This window comes from Hippoglossus hippoglossus, chromosome 9 (assembly GCF_009819705.1).
Source record: "Hippoglossus hippoglossus isolate fHipHip1 chromosome 9, fHipHip1.pri, whole genome shotgun sequence".
NCBI classification, from domain to species: Eukaryota; Metazoa; Chordata; class Actinopteri; order Pleuronectiformes; family Pleuronectidae; genus Hippoglossus; species Hippoglossus hippoglossus.
This window is the reverse complement of record NC_047159.1, coordinates 930,807-955,806: the sequence shown is the minus strand read 5'-3', so window position 1 is coordinate 955,806 and position 25,000 is coordinate 930,807. Positions and strand designations below refer to the sequence as shown.

The window sequence follows — 25,000 nt, the reverse complement described above, 5'->3', positions numbered from 1 at the left end:
GGCCCACGTCCACCAACATCTCCCAGTCTCTGGATAGCTCCATCTGACCACTCCTGGTCAGTGGAGGAGTTCCTCTCTGTCCCTGTTCCCCCTCACGGACAAAAGTTGTCCTTTGGACTGCGTTTGATGTTTTGGATGTCAAGGCATTGGTAGCAGTTCCCTTGGTTTCTATTGTTGCTGCACGGCATGTGAGTACCTGGTTGTGTCTCCACCTGCCTTAGGAGAGATTTTACAACCAGTGAGGACGAGGGTAGCTGGAGTTGAGCGTAGTGGGCAGGATGGATCTTCAGCCACATGCTGGAGGTGTTTGGGTCTTCAGCCACATGCTGGAGATGTTTGGGTCTTCAGCCACATGCTGGAGGTGTTTGGATCTTCAGCCACATGCTGGAGATGTTTGGGTCTTCAGCCACATGCTGGAGGTGTTTGGGTCTTCAGCCACATGCTGGAGATGTTTGGGTCTTCAGCCACATGCTGGAGGTGTTTGGGTGAAGGGAGGAAGGAGAGGTTTCTCTGAACAGGAAGCTAATCCTGCTAGCTTCCATTCCCCACAGGTCCTTCCAGCAGATCTGTCTTTTCTCTATGCTCTCCCATTTCATCCACTGCCCCTGTCTGGCTTCAGTGACAGCCTTTGCACATCTTGCTGTAAAAAAATTTAATACAGACAACAGCCACAAATACATTTAAAAAACATATCTATATATGAATGTCTCCAGGGGGTAATGTAGTGTTAAACCTCATATTCGATAAAACTAAGATGATTACATTTTTCAGTCTTTAAGCGTCGACCCCTCATGTCACTCACACTAGATCATCCAGGAAGCTTCAAGATTCCTTAAGCTTGCTATTTTATAGTTTGACCAAAAGTGGGCAGTATAGAGGTGTGTTCACTGCACACACATCATCACCTGTAAATATCATGTCTTTGACCTGTGATAAAATGACCAAGATATTTGACCTTATTACTGACATAAGGATTCTTATCAGTTTGATGGAATATAAAAAGACAACGACCAAGAGAATTAGGGTCAAGCATATTACACATAGTTTGCATTTGAGAATAATGTCAAAGCTGCTATGACTGGATTTGATGAATCAGAGGAGTCGACCTTCCTCCAAGCATCAACCCACCGTGACGCCTCCATCGGTTTGTGGGCTGCCCCCGTTTGAAGCCCGGAGTTTGACATTTTGTCTGACGCCATGTTGACTTTTTGAACGCAGCTATAACCATATTAGGATGAGTGAGGAGTGGGTGAGCGTGTTTGGACGCGTATCACTTCTTCTGCTGCTGCTCATGTTCAGTCATGTCTGCAGTGTCTTGTGAGCTCGAGCAGGCCGGACACATTCTGGTGCTTTGAGAAACAAATGACCTGAACTGTGTGGTGGTAGAACTTTGATAATTCAACTTCAAATGTAGAAGCAACAAAGGCAAAATCCAAATCATTAAACTAAATGAGAAAGACTGAGTGATTGGTCTAAAATACAACACACACACACACACACACACACACACACACACCCAACAAGAACTGAACATAAAGAAAAAGGATAAACACACGAATGGTCAAGCTGAACAGACGAGAGGCTCAACACAGAGAAGAGGAGAATGTGTGATGAGGAGAAACAAGAGGGAGGAAAGTGAAGATCAGACTTTTACTGCAGTAGATATTGAATCAATACTTTTACTATTTCTGGAGTCGTTTTTAACACAAGTATCTGTACTTCTGGTGCTTATAGTATTTTAATATTTAATTGTGTTGCCTAATTCTATATCTTTATACTTATACTTGCACAAACACACCACGGAAACCTGACTCTGATTCTGGAGTAAATGTGTGGACACATCAGTTAAAAACCAAACCTACTGTGCAGTAAATTCAGTTCCTCAGTTACTTCCTTCTTTCTCTCTCTCACACACACACACACACACACACACACACACACACACACACACACACACACACACACACACTCTCACACACACACACACTTCCTTACTGTCTCGAGCTGTTTTTTTACTTTAAAGGAAACATGTGTATCTTTACTCAAGCTTCCGGTGTGACGGACCAATCACAGGCCTCTTCCTCCTCAGCTGAAATCCGTAATTTGTGAAGAGAGTTTTTGGACGGATGTCTTCAGCAGCCAATCAGGACGCAGACTGGCGGCTCCACATGAGGCTGCAGGCTCACCTGGACCAATGAGGAGAGGGTTGAGTGAACGTTACCTTATATGGTCAACAACCGTGAACCCGCGAGCAGTTAAAACAGGCGTCGGTTCCTCTCGTGACTGCGCATTGACGAGCACAGCTGGAGCAGAGGAACAGCGCGAGACTTCACCTGCACACAAACACTCACCTGCACAGGTAAGAAGCTGCTGCTGCCTGGCTCATCTGCACACAGACATTAAACCAGCACACACATTTAGATCTACACTCATGTTCCACACTTTTTTCTACTGTCTTATTTTAATGTTTATGCTTCCATAGTTATTTCCTTGTTTATGTAAACCTATTTGGCAATAAACTGAGTCTGCAGCTGGGGAACTCTTAATGTGAAAAGGAGAGGAAGTGAAATTGTCATTCTCAGTGCGTCAGAGGTTTGTTAAAGTAAAGAGTTAATGTAGCAACTGGTTGAGCTTCCTGTTTCAGAGCCTGAAGTTTTTACTTCCTCATTGAGCTGAAACTTTGTCTCCTGTCACTCAACTTAATAGAACTGGTCCTGGAAAAGACTCTGATGTTTGTGATGCCGACAATATATCAACTTAATTTGTTAAAGTGTTTTTTAAGTTCTTCACAATGAGCAAGAAAGGAAAAGAGACAAATTCCAATTTGAAAAACCGCTCTGATGAAATTCCAGGTCAACGAACATGTTTCGTCACGTTGAGTTTTGTTCTGACTGAACTGGTTTTTGAAAGTGAGGCAACCGAGGTGTGGTGAACTCGAGGTGCCACGCCCGACGACCCACTGTCACTCCTGTGAGCTGCAGGACTCAAAGGAACATGTTGAAACTATGATCACTTTATTCTTCACTTTAAAGTGAGTCAGAGCTGAGGCCTAATTCCAATTTTTTTTTAAATGTAGTTTTTCATATTTATACAACAGCTTGCAAACAATGAAACACTTCTTGACAAGTTGAAAATGAGGAATTGAAGAGAAACCAATTTAAAAGGGAAGAATCTTCTCAGTCGGGGCCCGAACAGAAACGCTGACGACCTGAGGTCACGACCAGACACAAGTGTATCGAGATCAGAAAGTTCTGAGCTTCAAGTCCAGAACCAATCGACAGTAAAATAAATTTCTAATGACAAAGCAGCAATAATAACCACAGTGAGCATGAACCTGAAGAAAATGCAGTTTTACAGTGCAGGACGTTTTGGCAGGTTGAAGATTGGTATACTCGGGTTGAAAACTTGTTTTTATTGGAGAAATGACCAACCCCTTTACTCTGGACTTTACAGAAATGGATGACGAAATCGCTGCCCTCGTTGTTGACAACGGCTCCGGCATGTGCAAGGCCGGCTTCGCTGGGGACGACGCCCCCCGCGCTGTGTTCCCATCCATCGTCGGCCGCCCCAGACACCAGGTAACGAACTACACCTGACGCCACCTTGTGTCTTAGACGATCAAACGTCACTGCAGGTTAAAGCTTTGTGTGTGTGCAGGGCGTGATGGTGGGAATGGGACAGAAGGACAGCTACGTGGGAGACGAGGCTCAGAGCAAGAGAGGCATCCTGACCCTGAAGTATCCCATCGAGCACGGCATCGTCACCAACTGGGACGACATGGAAAAGGTGACGTTTGTGTTGATGTGAATTGGACAGAAGGAATCCTGAGAGTCGTGACGTCACTGACGATGAACCTCTGTGCTGCTGATCAGCGTTTTAGTCTGAATTTGAAACTATTGACACATGAGGGAGGTTTGAATGTGTGAACGTGGTCCGGCTGCTCTGGATGAGCTGGACTGAACCATTTATAGAATCTTCTTTAACGTCTCAAATTTCTTCTGAGTAGTTTCAGTTTGTTCTTGTTCTGCTGGTACATGTGACTGAGAAGCAGTAGGTCAATCAACATATTGACTGATTTGCTTCGTCACTTGAACTTCTGATAAAAGTTGAAAATGTTAGAAAAGTGCAAAGGTGAGCTTGATGGTTTGTGGTGCGTCCTCTGACCGGCTGTCCTGTCCTGCAGATCTGGCATCACACCTTCTACAACGAGCTCCGTGTTGCTCCTGAGGAGCATCCAGTCCTGCTGACCGAGGCTCCGCTCAACCCCAAGGCCAACAGGGAGAAGATGACTCAGGTGTGTTGTGAGCGAGCGGTCCACATGTTACACTCCTCGCTTGGTTCCACATCACTGAGACGAGTTCAGTACAAGACATTTACATCAAGATTCCAGGCTCCTCTGCACCACAGACACTTATTTATATGTTGCTAAACTTTACAACCATGACGTCTGTCTTCAACACGTCACTGGACTCTGGAACATTTCAATACGAAGAAACAACAAAAAGCCTTAAGAGCTTGAAGCTGTTTTGAGTCGTGCAGGTTACACCTCGTTTACACCACTTGATTTTGAGCCGATAAGTTGATAAAGGCCTCAGATCGGAGCCCAAGCGACGACGACTCAGGTTCGATAAACGAACCCTCAACATCCCCAACGTGTGAAAAGGAGGAAACTGAGCCACAGAGTTTGCGTGTGGTCGTTTTGTTCTAACTCTTCAATATGTCTTTGGTCCAGATCATGTTCGAGACCTTCAACTGTCCGGCCATGTATGTGGCCATCCAGGCCGTCCTGTCACTGTACGCCTCCGGTCGTACCACAGGTGAGAACACGACCCCCGACTCTCTGAAAGCTGTAAGATCTTAGCACGAGTCACAAAATGACTTCAGATAGACTCACTCCCTGCTCTGCCTCTAGTGGCCAATAGTGAAACTGCAGCCGAGTATATTAAATGTAGAACCATGCAGGTCCCTGAGTTCAGAACGTTCTGACTGGCTGTGTTCTGGTCTGCCAGGTATCGTGATGGACTCTGGTGACGGTGTCAGCCACACTGTTCCCATCTACGAGGGCTACGCTCTGCCTCACGCCATCCTCCGTCTGGACCTGGCTGGCCGAGATATGACTGACTACCTGATGAAGATCCTCACCGAGCGAGGCTACAGCTTCACCACCACTGGTAAAAAACTTGTCACTTCTGATGTCTGCAGCTTTTAAATGTCCTGAAACCTTTTTCTGTGTCCAGAATATTTGTCTTTCTAACTCAAATGTTTCCCGACTGAACTCCAGCCGAACGTGAGATTGTGCGTGACATCAAGGAGAAGCTCTGCTACGTGGCTCTGGACTTTGAGCAGGAGATGCAGACAGCAGCCAGCTCCTCCACCCTGGAGAAGAGCTACGAGCTTCCTGACGGACAGGTCATCACCATCGGCAACGAGAGGTTCCGCTGCCCGGAGGCGCTCCTCCAGCCGTCGTTCCTCGGTTTGTAAAAACAGACTGACGTCATATCATTCTCGTGTTAGTGGTACGTGCTACAAGTTAAAGTTCAACTGAGCCCTAAACCGTGTCTGTGTTCAGGAATGGAGTCGTCCGGCATCCACGAGACAACTTACAACAGCATCATGAAGTGCGACGTGGACATCCGTAAGGACCTGTACGCCAACACCGTGCTGTCCGGCGGCACCACCATGTTCCCCGGCATCGCTGACCGCATGCAGAAGGAGATCACTGCCCTGGCCCCTCCCACCATGAAAATCAAGGTACGCAGTTTGGGCGTTCACGCAGATCTTTAGTTTCAACCAATCACAGGAAACATGAATTCTATCTCAAGTAAACATTTAAAAAAGTTTTTATCCCACATGATCGGTTACTTACTTTTCAACACTTGGCTCACACATGAAAACTTTAACGGGTCGTCAACATTTAAAAACTAATTTGTTTAGCTCATATTCACAAATCACAATTTCCTCACAGATATTAACGATCTGTACAAGGTGGGACATCTTGTCCTTGACTCTCTGCTGGAGGGACGACACACTGACTTTTGTTCCCTCCTCACCTTCAGATCATCGCTCCTCCAGAGAGGAAGTACTCTGTCTGGATCGGTGGCTCCATCCTGGCCTCCCTCTCCACTTTCCAGCAGATGTGGATCAGCAAGCAGGAGTACGACGAGTCCGGCCCCAGCATCGTCCACCGCAAGTGCTTCTAGAAGAAGAAAGAAAAGACGGAGGAGAGCATAAAGCTGCACGTCGTCGTTCATCCACCAGGAAACATCTCTGGCAAATCTTTGAATGAACTAAAAGATGTGAGACGCCACATGCAAGAGATCTCCAGTGACTGTTTTAATGTTTGAGATAATGTCACTGTTCTGCTGCTGGTAATGTTCGGTCATATCTGCAGTGTCTTGTTAGCTCGAGCATGCCGGACACATTCTGGTGCTTTGAGAAACAAATGACCTGAACTGTGTGGTGGTAGAAATTTATTTGTTCAACTTCAAATGTATTAGAAAGAACAAAGGCAAAATCATTAAAAAAAAAATGAAAAAGACTGAGTGATTGGTATAAAATACAACACGCACCCACCCAACAAGAAATGCAACGAAAACTGAACATGTTAGGTGAGTAATGTGAGGAGGGAGCGACCCTCCTCACAGAAGCAAGTAGTTGGAGGGTTTAGCCTGGGTGCATAGCTAGCCGGAAGTGATGCTAGCCATAGCAGCGCAAACTCTCTGACACTTTGATACAGAGATTATTTATATTCTGGATCTTACCTGGTCAAGTACAAGAAACAAGTGTTGATTTCAATCACATTGTATTTGTATAGCCCAGGGGTCAGCAACCTGCGTCTCTGGAGCCTCATGTGGCTCTTCAGCCCCTCTGCAGTGGCTCCCTGTACAGTGCTGTGCATGAATTATATTTTTCTTGAACAATGAACTGAACAACTCAGTTTCATATGATCATTTTTTTTTATTAAATCATCGTATCAGGCCATGTAAAACACCAGGAGCGAGAGAAAATGTGTTTGTGACACGCAGACATGATCCGATTCCATCGATTCAGAACCGAACACATGACCGGACGTTTGTCACCTGAATCATCCCAATAAAAAACTGAACTAGTTCATTTTAAGTGTGAATTGGCTCAACACTGAGTATAACTATATATACAACTTTATAAGCTGTGTTATCAAATATGTTTTGCGGCTCCATAAAAATTGTATTTGGTGGAAGAGGGGGGGCAAAATGGCTCTTTTGATAGTAAAGGTTGCCGACCCCTGGTAAAGCCCATATTCACAAATCCCAGTATGTCTCATGGTCTTTAACAAGGTGAGACGTCCTCTGTCCTTCACCCTCAACAAGAGTCAAACTACTAAAACCTTTAACAGGTAAAGAAGGTAGAAACCTCAGAGACACATGTGAGGATCCGTCTCCCAGGACGGACACAAGTGAACAGATGTCCCGTGGAACAGAGAACATCAGAGAGATCAGAGTATTTACAGCTTTGATTAGAATAAACACTTTGTAGCTGAAGGTCAATGAACTGATGGATTATTGTCAGTAATGGTCGAGTATCTGAGGAGAAATATATATCAAGCAGACTTGATGTGATCATAGTCCACGATCAGGATCCACCATCAAGATCTGATGCCGCCATCGTCCACAGTCATTGTCCACTGCCACCATCAGGATCCACCATCAGCTGCCACCTTGATCGTGGTCCACCACCACCATCAGATGCCAACATGATAAAGGATCCACCATCACGATCTCTGATTCTCGATCCACCATCATAATCCACGATGTGGATCTGTGGACGATAAGGCAAAGGGACTCCGGGGAAGAAGTCAAGTTAGTAACATGTATTGATGAGATATTAATATCTTTGATGTGATGAGGATGGAGAAGAGGAAGGAGAAGCTGGGAAGAGAAGCTCCGTGTGTCATGTGTCCCCCGACCTTCTAGACCTATAGCAGCAGAACTAAGATCAGATCTAAGACAAACCTGGACCGGCTCTAACTATAAGCTTTATCCTAAAGGAAGGTTTGAATCTTCAACGTACAGAGGGAGTCTGCCTCCACAACTGAAGCTGAGATGATTCCACAGGAGAGGAGCTTGATGCTGAAGCTCTGGCTCCTCCTCTGCTTTAGAGACTTTAGGGATGACAGCCTGAATTCTGGGAGCTCAGGGCTCTAGTGGTGATAAGGTACTTTCAGCTCTTTAAGGTTTGATGCTGCCATTTTATTAATGTAGGTGAGGAGGAGGATTTTTAATTCTAAATGTAACAGAAAGTCAGTGTAGTGAAGCTAACACAGGAGACATGTGGTCTCTGGTCCTGGTTCTCTTCAGGACACGTGCTGCAGCATTTAGGACAAGCTGCAGAGTCTTTAACGACTTCCTGCTGGAGCCTGATAATAAGGAATTACAATAATCACGTCTGGATGGAACAAAGGCCTGGACTCGTTCTTCTGCGTCTTTTTGAGAAAGGACATGTCTGATGTTTGAGATGTTACGCAAGTGGAAAAAGGCGGTCCTAGAAATTTGTTTAAGTGAGAATCAAAGGACAAATCGGGATCAAAGATCACTCCCAAGTTCCTGATGTTTCACTGGAAGCAAGGGCAATGTCGTCTAGTGCAGCTTCATCATTAGATAATGTATCTCTAAGGTGTTTAGGGCCAAGTATTAGAACCTTAGTTTTATATGAGTTCAATAAGAGAAAATTGCCGGTCATCCAGGTTTTTTTGTCCTTGAGACATGCTTGGAGTTTAGTTATTTGATTACTTTGTTCAGGTTTTATTGACAAGTATAACTGGGTGTAATCCGCATAGCAGTGGAAATTGACAGTGTGTCCTGATAATGTTTCCTAGTGGAAGCATATATAATGAGAATAAAATTGGGCCGAGCACAGAGCCTTGTGGAACACCGTGGTTAACTTTGGTGCGCACAGATGACTCATCATTAATTTGCACGAATTGGAATCGATCTGAAAAATATGATTTAAACCAGTTCAGGGCGGTTCCTTTAATGCTAATTAACTGTTCTAGTCTCTTTGATAAAATGTGATGGTCAATAGTGTCGAATGCTGCACTAAGATCTAACAGGACGAGGACAGACACAAACATCTGAAGCTATTAGAAGCTCATTAGTGACTTTAACCAGGACTGTTTCTGTGCTGTGATTGGCTCTAAACCCCGACTGAAAGTCTTCATATCAGGGCTGTCAAACGATTACAATTTTTAATCAGAAAATGCCCGAAAAATCCCCATTTTCTCTGTATATTGTTGTGGGAAAAGAAAGATAAATGACAGAAGGTGGATTTATACATTTAACATTTGTTTTTTTATTGATGACAAGTCCAAATGATAGTTATTAAGATTGAAAGATAAAATAAAATAAAACTAAAACATACCACACCATAATTACATGTGTCTGTCTCTTTGCTTTGCCTCTGAGCAAACATAGGATGATGTAATTCAGAACATTATTTTTTATCAAACTCAAAGAACCTTCATCCTAAACAATCCAGGCTTCTTAACCTTTGCTCTTTTTATTTTTTTTAACAAATATAGGATGATTGAATAAAACTTTTTTCTTTTCTTTTTTTAGCAAACAAACAACCAAACCTTGTGAAATGTGAAATCTGATTCTGAGCCCATCTGCAGAAGCAGTGTTGAGCCAACACTCAGTGACGTCCTGTGCTGATCAGGTCCTGAGAACTAGTGATGAGTGTGTACTAGTTCCAGTGAAGCCGAGTGGAGGAGGACACAGAAACTCCAGCTCGGTACAAACCAGCTTCTGCTCTGATCCTGAAGCAGCTGAGACCAGAGGAACTCGGTGTTTCACTTCTACAAAGTCACTGAGCGGCTGCTTCACATGCACGAGCTGTGATCTCACTGCGTGTGGCTGTGTGTGTGTGTGGGGGGGGGGGGGGGGGGGAGTGCCACTTCCTTTCTAGTTTTCTTGATCCTTTTTAATTTGAATTCATGTGTGTTGGAATTATACCACGGAGCTAATTTACTATGTTTTACATGTTTCTTTTTTAGAGGCGCTATGGAGTCTAATGTTAATCGTAATGAGTTTACAGAGCTATCGACAAGATGGACGACCGCTCTACCCCTCAGCCACATCCACCCATTATGGGCCCTTTAATGTGTAACGAGCCTTGAGATAATGTATATTATGATTTGGTTTCATGGAAATAAAATTGACTCGAATTGAACTTCAACCTCAGTAAAGCTTCAGCACCACTGGTTTGTACAAACCAGATTGTACTTTCCGATGTGTGGTAGAACTTCATCGTGCAGCAGTGTCCTAACGTCACCTTCTGGTTTATCAGCTTTATCTTGAACCAGCAAAAGAAAACTATTTGCATTATTGACTTCTTCATTAATCTGATTTATTGTGGAGGGTGACCAGCGTTAATGTGCATTGCTGCCGCCCACTATGTTGGAGTGTCAATCAATCAAACCACATTTTGTTTGTAAAGCTCATATTGACAGTTTCATAGTGAGTGTGAAGAGTTCTCTAAACCGCTTAAAAACAGGTGGGAAGTAGCAAAGTTAAAATACTGAATTAAAGTATTTAAGTAGATTTTTCAGGTATCTGCATTTTACTCAAGTATTTTCACACAAATATCTGAGCTCTCTCCTCCTCACATTTTCTAAACAGGCTCCTTACTTTAATGCGTTTGAGGAGAATCATATTTGTTTTCATTTTGCCTCATCGAGCGTCACCTTCCCACCATCGACACAGATTTCAACCTAAACAGACCAACAGAGAAAAGCAGATTCCTTGTTGTGTATCAGTGAGAATCAAACACAACAGATGTAAAAGAGACGAATCAAGCTGAAGCAGACGAGAGGCTCAACACAGAGAAGAGGAGAATGTGTGATGAGGAGAAACAAGAGGGAGGAAAGTGAAGATCAGACTTTTACTGCAGTAGATATTGAATCAATACTTTTACTATTTCTGGAGTCGTTTTTAACACAAGTACCTGTACTTCTGGTTCTTATAGTATTTTAATATTTAATTGTGTTTCCTAATTCTATATCTTTATACTTATACTTGCACAAACACACCACGGAAACCTGACTCTGATTCTGGAGTAAATGTGTGGACACATCAGTTAAAAACCAAACCTACTGTGCAGTAAATTCAGTTCCTCAGTTACTTCCTTCTTTCTTTCTCTCTCTCTCACACACACACACACACACACACACACACACACACACACACTTCCTTACTGTCTCGAGCTGTTTTTTTACTTTAAAGGAAACATGTGTATCTTTACTCAAGCTTCCGGTGTGACGGACCAATCACAGGCCTCTTCCTCCTCAGCTGAAATCCGTAATTTGTGAAGAGAGTTTTTGGACGGATGTCTTCAGCAGCCAATCAGGACGCAGACTGGCGGCTCCACATGAGGCTGCAGGCTCACCTGGACCAATGAGGAGAGGGTTGAGTGAACGTTACCTTATATGGTCAACAACCGTGAACCCGCGAGCAGTTAAAACAGGCGTCGGTTCCTCTCGTGACTGCGCATTGACGAGCACAGCTGGAGCAGAGGAACAGCGCGAGACTTCACCTGCACACAAACACTCACCTGCACAGGTAAGAAGCTGCTGCTGCCTGGCTCATCTGCACTGAGGAATCACTCCTGTGACGCTTCTATAGGTTGAAAGTCTGTGAAACGTTGTGATAAAAGTTCGTGTTACACTGGAGCTTTCTGTGAGCAGCTTCATCTCACCACATGTGTCGCATGAGAACCAGGAAACCGCTCCCCACTCATTGTAAAGATCTGGGTGCAGCTTCCTCACTTTTTATTTCTCTAGTGTTTGTCACACCGTCTTATTTGACTGTTTATGCTTCCACAGTTATTTCCTTGTTTGTCTAAACCTATTTGTCAGCTGCGGAGCTCTTAATGTGAAAAGGACCGTTATAATACTCCGTTAAAGCCAGTGCGTCAGAGGTTTGTTAAAGTAAAGAGTTCCTGTGGCAAAGTGCTGTGAGCTTCCTGTTTCAGCTCCTGCAGTTTTTACTTCCTCATTGAGCTCAAACTTTGTTTCTCACATAAGAGACTAAAAAAAACAGAAGCTCTGTTATCATGGAAAATCTAGTTTTTACAGCCTATTTAGTTTATATATTTTAATTTAGAGTTTATCAGTGTGTTTCCTGTCACTCAACTTAATAGAACTGGTCCTGGAAAAGACTTTGATGTTTGTGATGCCGACAATATATCAACTTAATGTGTGCTTCACTTGTTAAAGTGTTTTTTAAGTTCTTCACAATGAGCAAGAAAGAAAAAGACAAATTCCAATTTGAAAAACCGCTCTGATTAAATTCCAGGTCAACGAACATGTTTCTTCACGTTTTGTTCTGACTGAACTAGTTTTCGAAAGTGAGGCAACAGACGTGTGGTGAACTCGAGGTGCCACGCCCGAGCACTGTCACTCCTGTGAGCTGCAGGACTCCAATAAAGAAACGTGTTGAAACTATGATCACTTTATTCTTCACTTTGAAATGAGTCAGAGCTGAGGCACAGACTCCTCCGGTCTCCAGCTGCACTTCACACAGGAGCATCTTTTATTTAGTCAAACCTTGTGTTTTACACTTAATGTTGATGAGAAAACATCTGCTTAAAATAATTTGGCTATTAAAATCTTGGATCTTTTTTTTCAAAAACATGACCGATGCATTTGAAGTTGAATATAGAATTTTTTTTTTTTTTTTTTTTTTCAAATAAAATTTGTTGAACATTTTAGAAGCTATTCATTTTCAAAAATGGCAGTAAACTATCAAATAATAGTTGATATTAAATGTTATTTATAGAACAACTTTCAAACATTTCAACACTTCTTGACCAGTTGAAAATGAAGAATTGAAGAGAAACAAAGTCTTCGAGTATATATTAGTTTTTATTGGAGAAATGAGTAAACCTTTTATTCTGCATTTTTCAGAAATGGACGAGGACGTAGCAGCTCTCGTTGTTGACAACGGCTCCGGCATGTGCAAGGCCGGCTTCGCTGGGGACGACGCCCCCCGCGCTGTGTTCCCATCCATCGTCGGCCGCCCCAGACACCAGGTAACGAACTACACCTGACGCCACCTTGTGTCTTAGACGATCAAACGTCACTGCAGGTTAAAGCTTTGTGTGTGTGCAGGGCGTGATGGTGGGAATGGGACAGAAGGACAGCTACGTGGGAGACGAGGCTCAGAGCAAGAGAGGCATCCTGACCCTGAAGTATCCCATCGAGCACGGCATCGTCACCAACTGGGACGACATGGAAAAGGTGACGTTTGTGTTGATGTGAATTGGACAGAAGGAATCCTGAGAGTCGTGACGTCACTGACGATGAACCTCTGTGCTGCTGATCAGCGTTTTAGTCTGAATTTGAAACTATTGACACATGAGGGAGGTTTGAATGTGTGAACGTGGTCCGGCTGCTCTGGATGAGCTGGACTGAACCATTTATAGAATCTTCTTTAACGTCTCAAATTTCTTCTGAGTAGTTTCAGTTTGTTCTTGTTCTGCTGGTACATGTGACTGAGAAGCAGTAGGTCAATCAACATATTGACTGATTTGCTTCGTCACTTGAACTTCTGATAAAAGTTGAAAATGTTAGAAAAGTGCAAAGGTGAGCTTGATGGTTTGTGGTGCGTCCTCTGACCGGCTGTCCTGTCCTGCAGATCTGGCATCACACCTTCTACAACGAGCTCCGTGTTGCTCCTGAGGAGCATCCAGTCCTGCTGACCGAGGCTCCGCTCAACCCCAAGGCCAACAGGGAGAAGATGACTCAGGTGTGTTGTGAGCGAGCGGTCCACATGTTACACTCCTCGCTTGGTTCCACATCACTGAGACGAGTTCAGTACAAGACATTTACATCAAGATTCCAGGCTCCTCTGCACCACAGACACTTATTTATATGTTGCTAAACTTTACAACCATGACGTCTGTCTTCAACACGTCACTGGACTCTGGAACATTTCAATACGAAGAAACAACAAAAAGCCTTAAGAGCTTGAAGCTGTTTTGAGTCGTGCAGGTTACACCTCGTTTACACCACTTGATTTTGAGCCGATAAGTTGATAAAGGCCTCAGATCGGAGCCCAAGCGACGACGACTCAGGTTCGATAAACGAACCCTCAACATCCCCAACGTGTGAAAAGGAGGAAACTGAGCCACAGAGTTTGCGTGTGGTCGTTTTGTTCTAACTCTTCAATATGTCTTTGGTCCAGATCATGTTTGAGACCTTCAACTGTCCGGCCATGTATGTGGCCATCCAGGCCGTCCTGTCACTGTACGCCTCCGGTCGTACCACAGGTGAGAACACGACCCCCGACTCTCTGAAAGCTGTAAGGTCTTAGCACGAGTCACAAAATGACTTCAGATAGACTCACTCCCTGCTCTGCCTCTAGTGGCCAATAGTGAAACTGCAGCCGAGTATATTAAATGTAGAACCATGCAGGTCCCTGAGTTCAGAACGTTCTGACTGGCTGTGTTCTGGTCTGCCAGGTATCGTGATGGACTCTGGTGATGGTGTCAGCCACACTGTTCCCATCTACGAGGGCTACGCTCTGCCTCACGCCATCCTCCGTCTGGACCTGGCTGGCCGAGATCTGACTGACTACCTGATGAAGATCCTCACCGAGCGAGGCTACAGCTTCACCACCACTGGTAAAAAACTTGTCACTTCTGATGTCTGCAGCTTTTAAATGTCCTGAAACCTTTTTCTGTGTCCAGAATATTTGTCTTTCTAACTCAAATGTTTCCCGACTGAACTCCAGCCGAACGTGAGATTGTGCGTGACATCAAGGAGAAGCTCTGCTACGTGGCTCTGGACTTTGAGCAGGAGATGCAGACAGCAGCCAGCTCCTCCACCCTGGAGAAGAGCTACGAGCTTCCTGACGGACAGGTCATCACCATCGGCAACGAGAGGTTCCGCTGCCCGGAGGCGCTCCTCCAGCCGTCGTTCCTCGGTTTGTAAAAACAGACTTTTCTGATGGGCGCCATCATATCATTCTCGTGTTAGTGGTACGTGCTACAAGTTAAAGTTCAACTGAGCCCTAAACCGTGTCTGTGTTCAGGAATGGAGTCGGCCGGCATCCACGAGACAACTTACAACAGCATCATGAAGTGCGACGTGGACATCCGTAAGGACCTGTACGCCAACACCGTGCTGTCCGGCGGCACCACCATGTTCCCCGGCATCGCTGACCGCATGCAGAAGGAGATCACTGCCCTGGCCCCTCCCACCATGAAAATCAAGGTACGCAGTTTGGGCGTTCACGCAGATCTTTTGTTTCAACCAATCACAGGAAACATGAATTCTATCTCAAGTAAACATTTAAAAAGTGTTTATCCCACATGATCGGTTACTTTAACTTTTCAACACTTGGCTCACACATGAAAACTTTAACGGATGTTTTAACGGGTCGTCAACATTTAAAAACTCATTTGTTTAGCTCATATTCACAAATCACAATTTCCTCACAGATATTAACGATCTGTACAAGGTGGGACATCTTGTCCTTGACTCTCTGCTGGAGGGACGACACACTGACCTTTGTTCCCTCCTCACCTTCAGATCATCGCTCCTCCAGAGAGGAAGTACTCGGTCTGGATCGGTGGCTCCATCCTGGCCTCCCTCTCCACTTTCCAGCAGATGTGGATCAGCAAGCAGGAGTACGACGAGTCCGGCCCCAGCATCGTCCACCGCAAGTGCTTCTAGAAGAAGAAAGAAAAGACGGAGGAGAGCATAAAGCTGCACGTCGTCGTTCATCCACCAGGAAACATCTCTGGCAAATCTTTGAATGAACTAAAAGATGTGAGACGCCACATGCAAGAGATCTCCAGTGACTGTTTTAATGATTGAGTTCAGCAGATCCTCACAGGAACTTTTGTCTATGTGCCGCTCCAACTCGGCTCTGAGCTTTCACTCTGTCTCCTTCTCAAACACACCGTCTGTCCACCTCTTACACTGTAACGATCCAAACTGCACATCAATAATCTGCTGGTTTCTTGTCTCTGTCGGAGTCGAGCTGTCCTCGTGCTCTGAGCAGTGTTCATGCTCAACAATAAAATGCCAAGATTTGACCTCTCAGCTTCTCCAATGTCGTCATTTGCTGCTTTTACATTTGAAGGTTGAATCACACGTGAATTAAATCTTCACTGTTCAAACATTTTCAGATGAGAACGTCACCAACAGTTTCCTTCATGAAACCACATTTAAATCCAGACTTTTGTTTGGATCTGAAGTGAAACAAACACTAAACGTGTGATTTAAATCTTTTTATCAAGATCCTGGTAGTGGTGATAAAATCATTAGTGCAGATAAACCAGGTCGGATGAACAGTTTTCTAACTTCACTCTGCACCACACACTGTTTATACAAAGCTCTGCACACTAACAATAAAAAGTGACAGAATATTGTAGAAGAGTTGGCGGACGACTCACTAATGAGAAGTAATAATTCTGACGTAGCTTTCGAGCATCAATTCAATTTTATCTGTATAGAACCAAATCCTGATATACAGTATCTCAAGGTTCTTTACTTAAGGTTGTGATTTTGAAAATTATAGAGAAACCAACAGTTCCCACAATGAGCGGCTCTGACAACTGAGGAAAGAACCAATCTGCCTCGACCGGTGAGAGCGAGAGAAGGAACAGTTGTCACCATGTTTCAGATTTGACTAGTTATAATGAAAACAATAAGTGATAATTATAGTTGTAAAGATGTTAATGAGCAGCAACAATTCATATGATAATAGAGGGAAAAGTGCTCAGTGCTTGATGGGAGTTTTAAGTTTAACCTGGTCTCATGAAACGGTTCGTGATATCTTACGAAAAGTTATGTACAAATTTTCGTAGAGAATCCTACAAAAATGCACAGCGCTACAAACGACAAGTGCGCCCGCGAGGACAAGTGCGCCCGCGAGGACCTCTGCAGCGATGTTCTCAAGCAAGATGGCGGAGATTGCTGTATTCTTGGTAGAAAATGCTATATTTTAGGAATGTTTCTTAATAAAAATGAGTTCTGATATTTATGGCGAGATGTGTTTCAGTTTCAATATTTTCGTTCAGTGAACCTATACGATGTTTGGTTTGTTGGTTATTACGAAGATTTTTCATGTTTCTGTCGTAACTAAGGTGGTTGCTATGGACGCTTTTGTCGCTCCTTGCCGTCAAACCGGAATACTTTGTAAATTGCCCCCGTTAATATCTTTCCATATACTGCAAGGCATCAGTAGGACATGAAAGATGTGTATTGAATCAGGACAAAATGCCTGTTTATTTTCCTCCCCTCGTCAATTCCTCGCTCCACAGTACATAACCACTTCCGTTGCTTGTAACAGGAAACACACACCAACTTCCACATTAAAGCAACTAAATAAAATAGCTTACAATAATATTTTCATTGATGAACTAGTCGAACCTAATCGATTATTTAATATGACGTTAGTTTTTGTGATTTTCCCTTCACTTCCGTAACACGAGCGACCAGTGCGCCTGCGCATAGCTCTGAAAAACAGACGTTACGTGATTCTCCTTCGCCCCCTGCCTCGGTAAGTCCGCGAAGTTATTTATATCGCAAATTCTAATACTTATTTTTACCATTAAACCTATCCATTTTGTTAACAAAATATTGTTTGTTTGAAGAATTTTAACTGATCAAAGTTGCTAATGTAATCGAGGTAACATGTAAACCTGTACGATTTGAAGACTCAACATTACATAGCTAGGCTAATATGCTAACGTTAAAAAGCTTTCTTTTGACCATACTCTCATCGCTAATTTTACTGTTTTACAGATAACCTGTCCCTCGCTCCTGATCCAACCTCAACCCAGTCCTTTATAAATAAAACAAACGGCTCTTGTAAGAGCCAACATCTGTCTGTCCTTCTCTCTGTGTGAGTCAGTGTGTCTCGTTTGTTTGTGTGTGTCTGTGTGTGGGTTTTATTTGTCCGTCTCCCTGTTAGACCTGTGACCCCAATTCCAGTGGTGGTGGTGGTGGTACCGTGGTCTTGTCCTTCTTCTTCTTCTTCTTCCGAGGATGAGCACGATGACGAATCTGCAGCAGCATCACACACTGGGTCGTAGTCTTCTTCGTCTTCGTCATCGTCGTCTTCGTCGTCTTGGTCTTCCTCTCGGTCTTCTTCTCGGTCCGCTTCTCGGTCTGGCTCTTCCGCGTCCTCTTCGGGTTCAGAGGATGGTTGCTGGGAGAACAGCTGTTGGAGAACCTGTTCTCTGGTGAAACGCGCTTGACGTGACATCGTGACCTGGTCAGGGAGAACGGCACATGTTTAGGAGTGCTTTGTGTACTGGACGTTATGGTGCAGAGTGAAGTTAGAAAACTGTTCATCCGACCTGGTTTATCTGCACTAATGATTTTATCACCACTACCAGGATCTTGATAAAAAGATTTAAATCACACGTTTAGTGTTTGTTTCACTTCAGATCCAAACAAAAGTCTGGATTTAAATGTGGTTTCATGAAGGAAACTGTTGGTGACGTTCTCATCTGAAAATGTTTGAACAGTGAAGATTTAATTCACGTGTGATTCAACCTTCAAATGTAAAAGCAGCAAATGACGACATTGGAGAAGCTGAGGTCAAATCTTGGCATTTTATTGTTGAGCATGAACACTGCTCAGAGCACGAGGACAGCTCGACTCCGACAGAGACAAGAAACCAGCAGATTATTGATGTGCAGTTTGGATCGTTACAGTGTAAGAGGTGGACAGACGGTGTGTTTGAGAAGGAGACAGAGTGAAAGCTCAGAGCCGAGTTGGAGCGGCACATAGACAAAAGTTCCTGTGAGGATCTGCTGAACTCAATCATTAAAACAGTCACTGGAGATCTCTTGCATGTGGCGTCTCACATCTTTTAGTTCATTCAAAGATTTGCCAGAGATGTTTCCTGGTGGATGAACGACGACGTGCAGCTTTATGCTCTCCTCCGTCTTTTCTTTCTTCTTCTAGAAGCACTTGCGGTGGACGATGCTGGGGCCGGACTCGTCGTACTCCTGCTTGCTGATCCACATCTGCTGGAAAGTGGAGAGGGAGGCCAGGATGGAGCCACCGATCCAGACCGAGTACTTCCTCTCTGGAGGAGCGATGATCTGAAGGTGAGGAGGGAACAAAGGTCAGTGTGTCGTCCCTCCAGCAGAGAGTCAAGGACAAGATGTCCCACCTTGTACAGATCGTTAATATCTGTGAGGAAATTGTGATTTGTGAATATGAGCTAAACAAATGAGTTTTTAAATATTGACGACCCGTTAAAACATCCGTTAAAGTTTTCATGTGTGAGCCAAGTGTTGAAAAGTAAGTAACCGATCATGTGGGATAAACACTTTTTAAATGTTTACTTGAGATAGAATTCATGTTTCCTGTGATTGGTTGAAACTAAAGATCTGCGTGAACGCCCAAACTGCGTACCTTGATTTTCATGGTGGGAGGGGCCAGGGCAGTGATCTCCTTCTGCATGCGGTCAGCGATGCCGGGGAACATGGTGGTGCCGCCGGACAGCACGGTGTTGGCGTACAGGTCCTTACGGATGTCCACGTCGCACTTCATGATGCTGTTGTAAGTTGTCTCGTGGATGCCGGACGACTCCATTCCTGAACACAGACACGGTTTAGGGCTCAGTTGAACTTTAACTTGTAGCACGTACCACTAACACGAGAATGATATGACGTCAGAAAAGTCTGTTTTTACAAACCGAGGAACGACGGCTGGAGGAGCGCCTCCGGGCAGCGGAACCTCTCGTTGCCGATGGTGATGACCTGTCCGTCAGGAAGCTCGTAGCTCTTCTCCAGGGTGGAGGAGCTGGCTGCTGTCTGCATCTCCTGCTCAAAGTCCAGAGCCACGTAGCAGAGCTTCTCCTTGATGTCACGCACAATCTCACGCTCGGCTGGAGTTCAGTCGGGAAACATTTGAGTTAGAAAGACAAATATTTTCAGGACATCTAAAAGCTGCAGACATCAGAAGTGACAAGTTTTTTACCAGTGGTGTTGAAGCTGTAGCCTCGCTCGGTGAGGATCTTCATCAGGTAGTCAGTCAGATCTCGGCCAGCCAGGTCCAGACGGAGGATGGCGTGAGGCAGAGCGTAGCCCTCGTAGATGGGAACAGTGTGGCTGACACCATCACCAGAGTCCATCACGATACCTGGCAGACCAGAACACAGCCAGTCAGAACGTTCTGAACTCAGGGACCTGCATGGTTCTACATTTAATATACTCGGCTGCAGTTTCACTATTGGCCACTAGAGGCAGAGCAGGGAGTGAGTCTATCTGAAGTCATTTTGTGACTCGTGCTAAGATCTTACAGCTTTCAGAGAGTCGGGGTCGTGTTCTCACCTGTGGTACGACCGGAGGCGTACAGTGACAGGACGGCCTGGATGGCCACATACATGGCCGGACAGTTGAAGGTCTCGAACATGATCTGGACCAAAGACATATTGAAGAGTTAGAACAAAACGACCACACGCAAACTCTGTGGCTCAGTTTCCTCCTTTTCACACGTTGGGGATGTTGAGGGTTCGTTTATCGAACCTGAGTCGTCGTCGCTTGGGCTCCGATCTGAGGCCTTTATCAACTTATCGGCTCAAAATCAAGTGGTGTAAACGAGGTGTAACCTGCACGACTCAAAACAGCTTCAAGCTCTTAAGGCTTTTTGTTGTTTCTTCGTATTGAAATGTTCCAGAGTCCAGTGACGTGTTGAAGACAGACGTCATGGTTGTAAAGTTTAGCAACATATAAATAAGTGTCTGTGGTGCAGAGGAGCCTGGAATCTTGATGTAAATGTCTTGTACTGAACTCGTCTCAGTGATGTGGAACCAAGCGAGGAGTGTAACATGTGGACCGCTCGCTCACAACACACCTGAGTCATCTTCTCCCTGTTGGCCTTGGGGTTGAGCGGAGCCTCGGTCAGCAGGACTGGATGCTCCTCAGGAGCAACACGGAGCTCGTTGTAGAAGGTGTGATGCCAGATCTGCAGGACAGGACAGCCGGTCAGAGGACGCACCACAAACCATCAAGCTCACCTTTGCACTTTTCTAACATTTTCAACTTTTATCAGAAGTTCAAGTGACGAAGCAAATCAGTCAATATGTTGATTGACCTACTGCTTCTCCGTCACATGTACCAGCAGAACAAGAACAAACTGAAACTACTCAGAAGAAATTTGAGACGTTAAAGAAGATTCTATAAATGGTTCAGTCCAGCTCATCCAGAGCAGCCGGACCACGTTCACACATTCAAACCTCCCTCATGTGTCAATAGTTTCAAATTCAGACTAAAACGCTGATCAGCAGCACAGAGGTTCATCGTCAGTGACGTCACGACTCTCAGGATTCCTTCTGTCCAATTCACATCAACACAAACGTCACCTTTTCCATGTCGTCCCAGTTGGTGACGATGCCGTGCTCGATGGGATACTTCAGGGTCAGGATGCCTCTCTTGCTCTGAGCCTCGTCTCCCACGTAGCTGTCCTTCTGTCCCATTCCCACCATCACGCCCTGCACACACACAAAGCTTTAACCTGCAGTGACGTTTGATCGTCTAAGACACAAGGTGGCGTCAGGTGTAGTTCGTTACCTGGTGTCTGGGGCGGCCGACGATGGATGGGAACACAGCGCGGGGGGCGTCGTCCCCAGCGAAGCCGGCCTTGCACATGCCGGAGCCGTTGTCAACAACGAAAGCTGCTGCGTCCTCGTCCATTTCTGAAACATTCAGATTTAGGCATTGAGTCCCTCGGCTCTCACATCAACCTGAATAAAATTAGCTCCAACCTGAGAAAACGTCCTCTACTGTAAAACTTGATTTCTTCAGGTTCACAAAAACCACATGTTCATTCGTTTGATAACACGTGTCTGTTCATGACCTCAGGTCGTCAGCGAGGGCCCCTGTTCACCACAGTCCGAGCTGAGGACCGAGGGTGAAGGGGCCGGGTCGGGCCCTGACTCTGTGGAACAACGTCCCTGAGAAGACCCGTCTGATCCATCTCCTCTTTGAAATCTCTTTAAGACACATTTTTATAAATGTTCTTTCTTACGACCGGATGTCTGCATTCATCTTGAACTTCACCGAACACCTTGAAAGCCTGATCTCATTATTATTATTATCAATATTTTCTATTGTGTGCATTTACTGCTGGTTTCTTTCAAGTGTTTTAATTAGTTACCTGTTAAATGAAAATATTGTGATTAAGAAAAACAAAGTGTTAAATATATGAAACAAAGTAAAAATGACGAGTCCAGTGTTTGTGTCTCAGCTCGGACTCGTTTTAAACTGAAGAATAAAGTGGTCGTAGTTTTAACATGTTTATCTTCTTTATTTGAGTTCGAGTCCTGCAGCTCACGGGACTGACGGTGGATCGTCGGGCGTGGCAGCTCGAGTCGTTCGACCTGAAAACTTAATGACATGTCCTGTTGCTTCAGGACATTTTCAAAAACCAGTTCAGTCAGAACAAAAGACCATCAGAAAACTTAATGTCATGTACTGTTTATATAACTCAAGGCTGGCCTTATTAATTGAGTTTTAATTGAATTTCATTTATATATACACAATTATTATTCACTACACTTTTCGACAGTTATATTCTTTTGTTTCTTTATGCAACTTTTTTATCTCTGGTTTTACTTTCTCCTCCTCTAGCATTTTATATGTAATATTTTATCTTTGGTTTCTTGTATCAAATATATACTGTATATAAAATAAACGACAGAGTTTCATCACTTCTTGTCAGTATTATTGTGCTTTGTGTGGATGGGGGGGGGGAGGTTGTAAAGTAAAGAAATGAAGTCATGCCCGAATCTTCCTGATCTAAGTCAAAGTAGCACAGCTTTAGATGCAGATCATAACAATATATTGTTTAAGTTGAGTGAGGAGACACATTCATATCTACATTAAATATAAAATATATAAACTCCATTAAACTTTCATGATAACAGAGCTGCTGGTTTTTAAGTCTCTCGTGTGAGAGTCAAAGTTTCAGCTCAGTGAAGAACAAAAAACTTCAGGAGCGGAAACAGGAAGCTCAAAATTAGAATTAAATCAGAGAAATAATCTGACTCAATTAATCTGAGAACTCCCATCATGCACTGATGCTGCACAAGTGTTCCTGGTCTCCCTCTCCTCTCCCCCCCCCCCAATCTCTCCCTCTCCTCTTGACCTTGAATTGACGTAAAGGTCAATTCAAGGTCATTGATCCATTAATGACGATAAAGGTCTTTGAATCTTGAGCTCCACAGTGTGAGGAGCAGTTTCCTGAGGTTCATGCTCCTCACTGACACGTGTTGAGCTGAAGTTCACAGAAACTACAGTTCTTCACTGTAAACCTCTCATGCTGGTTCAGTGTCAGTGTGCAGATGAGCCAGGCAGCAGCAGCTTCTTACCTGTGCAGGTGAAGTCTGGCAGTTGTTCCTCTTCTCCAGCTGTGTTTGGTTGAGAAACATCACAAGTCAACCCGAGGCCTTTTATTTGCCCGCAGGGTCACTGTTGTTGCCCTTAAAAGGTAACGTTCACTCAGCCCCCTCCTCATTGGTCGAGGTGAGCGTGGACCTGCTGAAAACCCCTGGGGCTCATTCTTTATTCATTTTTGTGAAATCAGGAACTCCAGCCGAAGCCGTAAACAGAGAAAAGATGCAAATTAGTTTCGTGCTGTTTCAAGAAAAAGCTGAAAAACCAGAAAGTGATGACATCGCAGCTCTGAGCCGAGTTCCACCGCCTCACCGCCACAGGCCACATTTCCCTCCGAACATTTCACAACCTGCACATCACAGCTCAACCTTATAAATGAAATAAAACATTACATTAACACAATATCAATAATTCAGGAAATATTCAGATCACCGTTGATATCGCTCCAGTTTAACAGAATCAACAGTGATCCTAGAGTTTCAGTTTTTACTTGAGTCGTGGTGAGAGACACAAAGTTGAATTTTATAATGTGCAAATGTGTGTTTTAATAATGTCTATTTTAGTAATGTGTATTTGTATTTTAATAATTTGCATTTGGAGCAATTACTTGATGTATTTGTTCATTAAATTTCATTTTATTGTGTGTTTTGAATTTTAATGCTTGACAGCTTTTGTAAAATGTATTTTTGTCTTTATTGTTTAAAGAAAGACTGAAGTGTGAAGCAGAGATTTTCTTTTTCAAGGCACTCGATTTATTTATATGATATTATCGAACAATATCAATAATTCCGTTTTAAAATATTTCACAATATATATTGTGACAGATTTGATTTAAACAGTGAGACTCAAAGTGTTTTCATCATTCCCACCAGGGTGCATGCTGGGATTGACGGGAGGTTGTTGCTCTGTCTTTCAGAACCTCTCCTGTGTCACAATCTCCAGTCTTTGTAAAGTTTTAGTGGAAATTGAGGATTAATGAATGTTATTTATTAAATGACAGATATTATTTCCTCCATAATTCTAAGGTTCCTTTCTCTGTCCTGAATGCAAAGTGTGGGAACTTCAGCTGAAGTTTGTTGTGCAGCGATTACGTGAAAGTGTCAGTGTGTGCTCGGAAACAGGAAGTCCAGCGATGATGTCGTGGTTAAAACTGTGAATCTTTTCTGTAAATTAAGTTTCAATCCAACGTATCTGAACATATTTTTTAGAAACTTTGAAAAGAAAAAAAGAATTTTTACTGGAACAAAAACTAAAACCATTAGTTTGTGAGACGACTCCAGACCTGACATGTTGCTCTTCGTGATCGTTTTACAGTGTAACACTGTAAAAGATTTACAAAGCTCTCACGTTTCTGCTGAATGACCTCATCTTCATCCTCCTCCTCCTCAGCAGTGACTCAATCATATTCCCTCAGTTGTTTATATTTAAAACTCATCACTTCCTGTTAATCTGTTGTTTTTCTCTCCTGTTTCTTTTCTCTTCTTCCTCTCTCCTGTCATCATGTCTGTTGTTGTCTTTCTTTTCATCCGTCTCCCCTCCTCTAATTTGTCCTCCTCTGTAATTGGTATGCAACTCTTTTGGCCCCAGTTTCACCCCCCCC

The 25,000-nt window shown here is 43.9% G+C and overlaps 3 protein-coding genes across 3 annotated transcripts; 2 read left to right on the top strand and 1 right to left on the bottom strand.

Moving 5' to 3' along the window:
* The first annotated feature begins 2,050 nt into the window (after nucleotides 1-2,050).
* Nucleotides 2,051-6,529, top strand: LOC117768382 (actin, cytoplasmic-like). The gene is made up of 9 exons (XM_034596661.1): nucleotides 2,051-2,359; nucleotides 3,454-3,578; nucleotides 3,658-3,786; nucleotides 4,184-4,294; nucleotides 4,733-4,817; nucleotides 5,010-5,171; nucleotides 5,282-5,473; nucleotides 5,570-5,751; nucleotides 6,057-6,529. The coding sequence occupies exons 2-9, from the start codon at nucleotides 3,456-3,458 to the stop codon at nucleotides 6,198-6,200; spliced, it is 1,128 nt and encodes a 375-aa protein (XP_034452552.1). The 5' UTR covers nucleotides 2,051-2,359; nucleotides 3,454-3,455; the 3' UTR covers nucleotides 6,201-6,529.
* Nucleotides 6,530-11,451: 4,922 nt separating this feature from the next.
* LOC117768384 (actin, cytoplasmic) lies at nucleotides 11,452-16,077 on the top strand. The gene is made up of 9 exons (XM_034596663.1): nucleotides 11,452-11,594; nucleotides 12,941-13,065; nucleotides 13,145-13,273; nucleotides 13,671-13,781; nucleotides 14,220-14,304; nucleotides 14,497-14,658; nucleotides 14,769-14,960; nucleotides 15,069-15,250; nucleotides 15,569-16,077. Exons 2-9 carry the CDS (start codon nucleotides 12,943-12,945, stop codon nucleotides 15,710-15,712), a joined length of 1,128 nt encoding a protein of 375 aa, XP_034452554.1. The 5' UTR covers nucleotides 11,452-11,594; nucleotides 12,941-12,942; the 3' UTR covers nucleotides 15,713-16,077.
* Nucleotides 16,078-18,587: 2,510 nt separating this feature from the next.
* On the bottom strand, nucleotides 18,588-23,404 carry LOC117768383 (actin, cytoplasmic-like). Its single transcript, XM_034596662.1, has 9 exons — nucleotides 23,376-23,404; nucleotides 21,577-21,701; nucleotides 21,369-21,497; nucleotides 20,861-20,971; nucleotides 20,338-20,422; nucleotides 19,985-20,146; nucleotides 19,701-19,892; nucleotides 19,418-19,599; nucleotides 18,588-19,101 (listed from the first exon to the last, which is right to left on the bottom strand). The coding sequence occupies exons 2-9, from the start codon at nucleotides 21,697-21,699 to the stop codon at nucleotides 18,958-18,960; spliced, it is 1,128 nt and encodes a 375-aa protein (XP_034452553.1). The 5' UTR covers nucleotides 21,700-21,701; nucleotides 23,376-23,404; the 3' UTR covers nucleotides 18,588-18,957.
* Nucleotides 23,405-25,000: the final 1,596 nt, after the last annotated feature.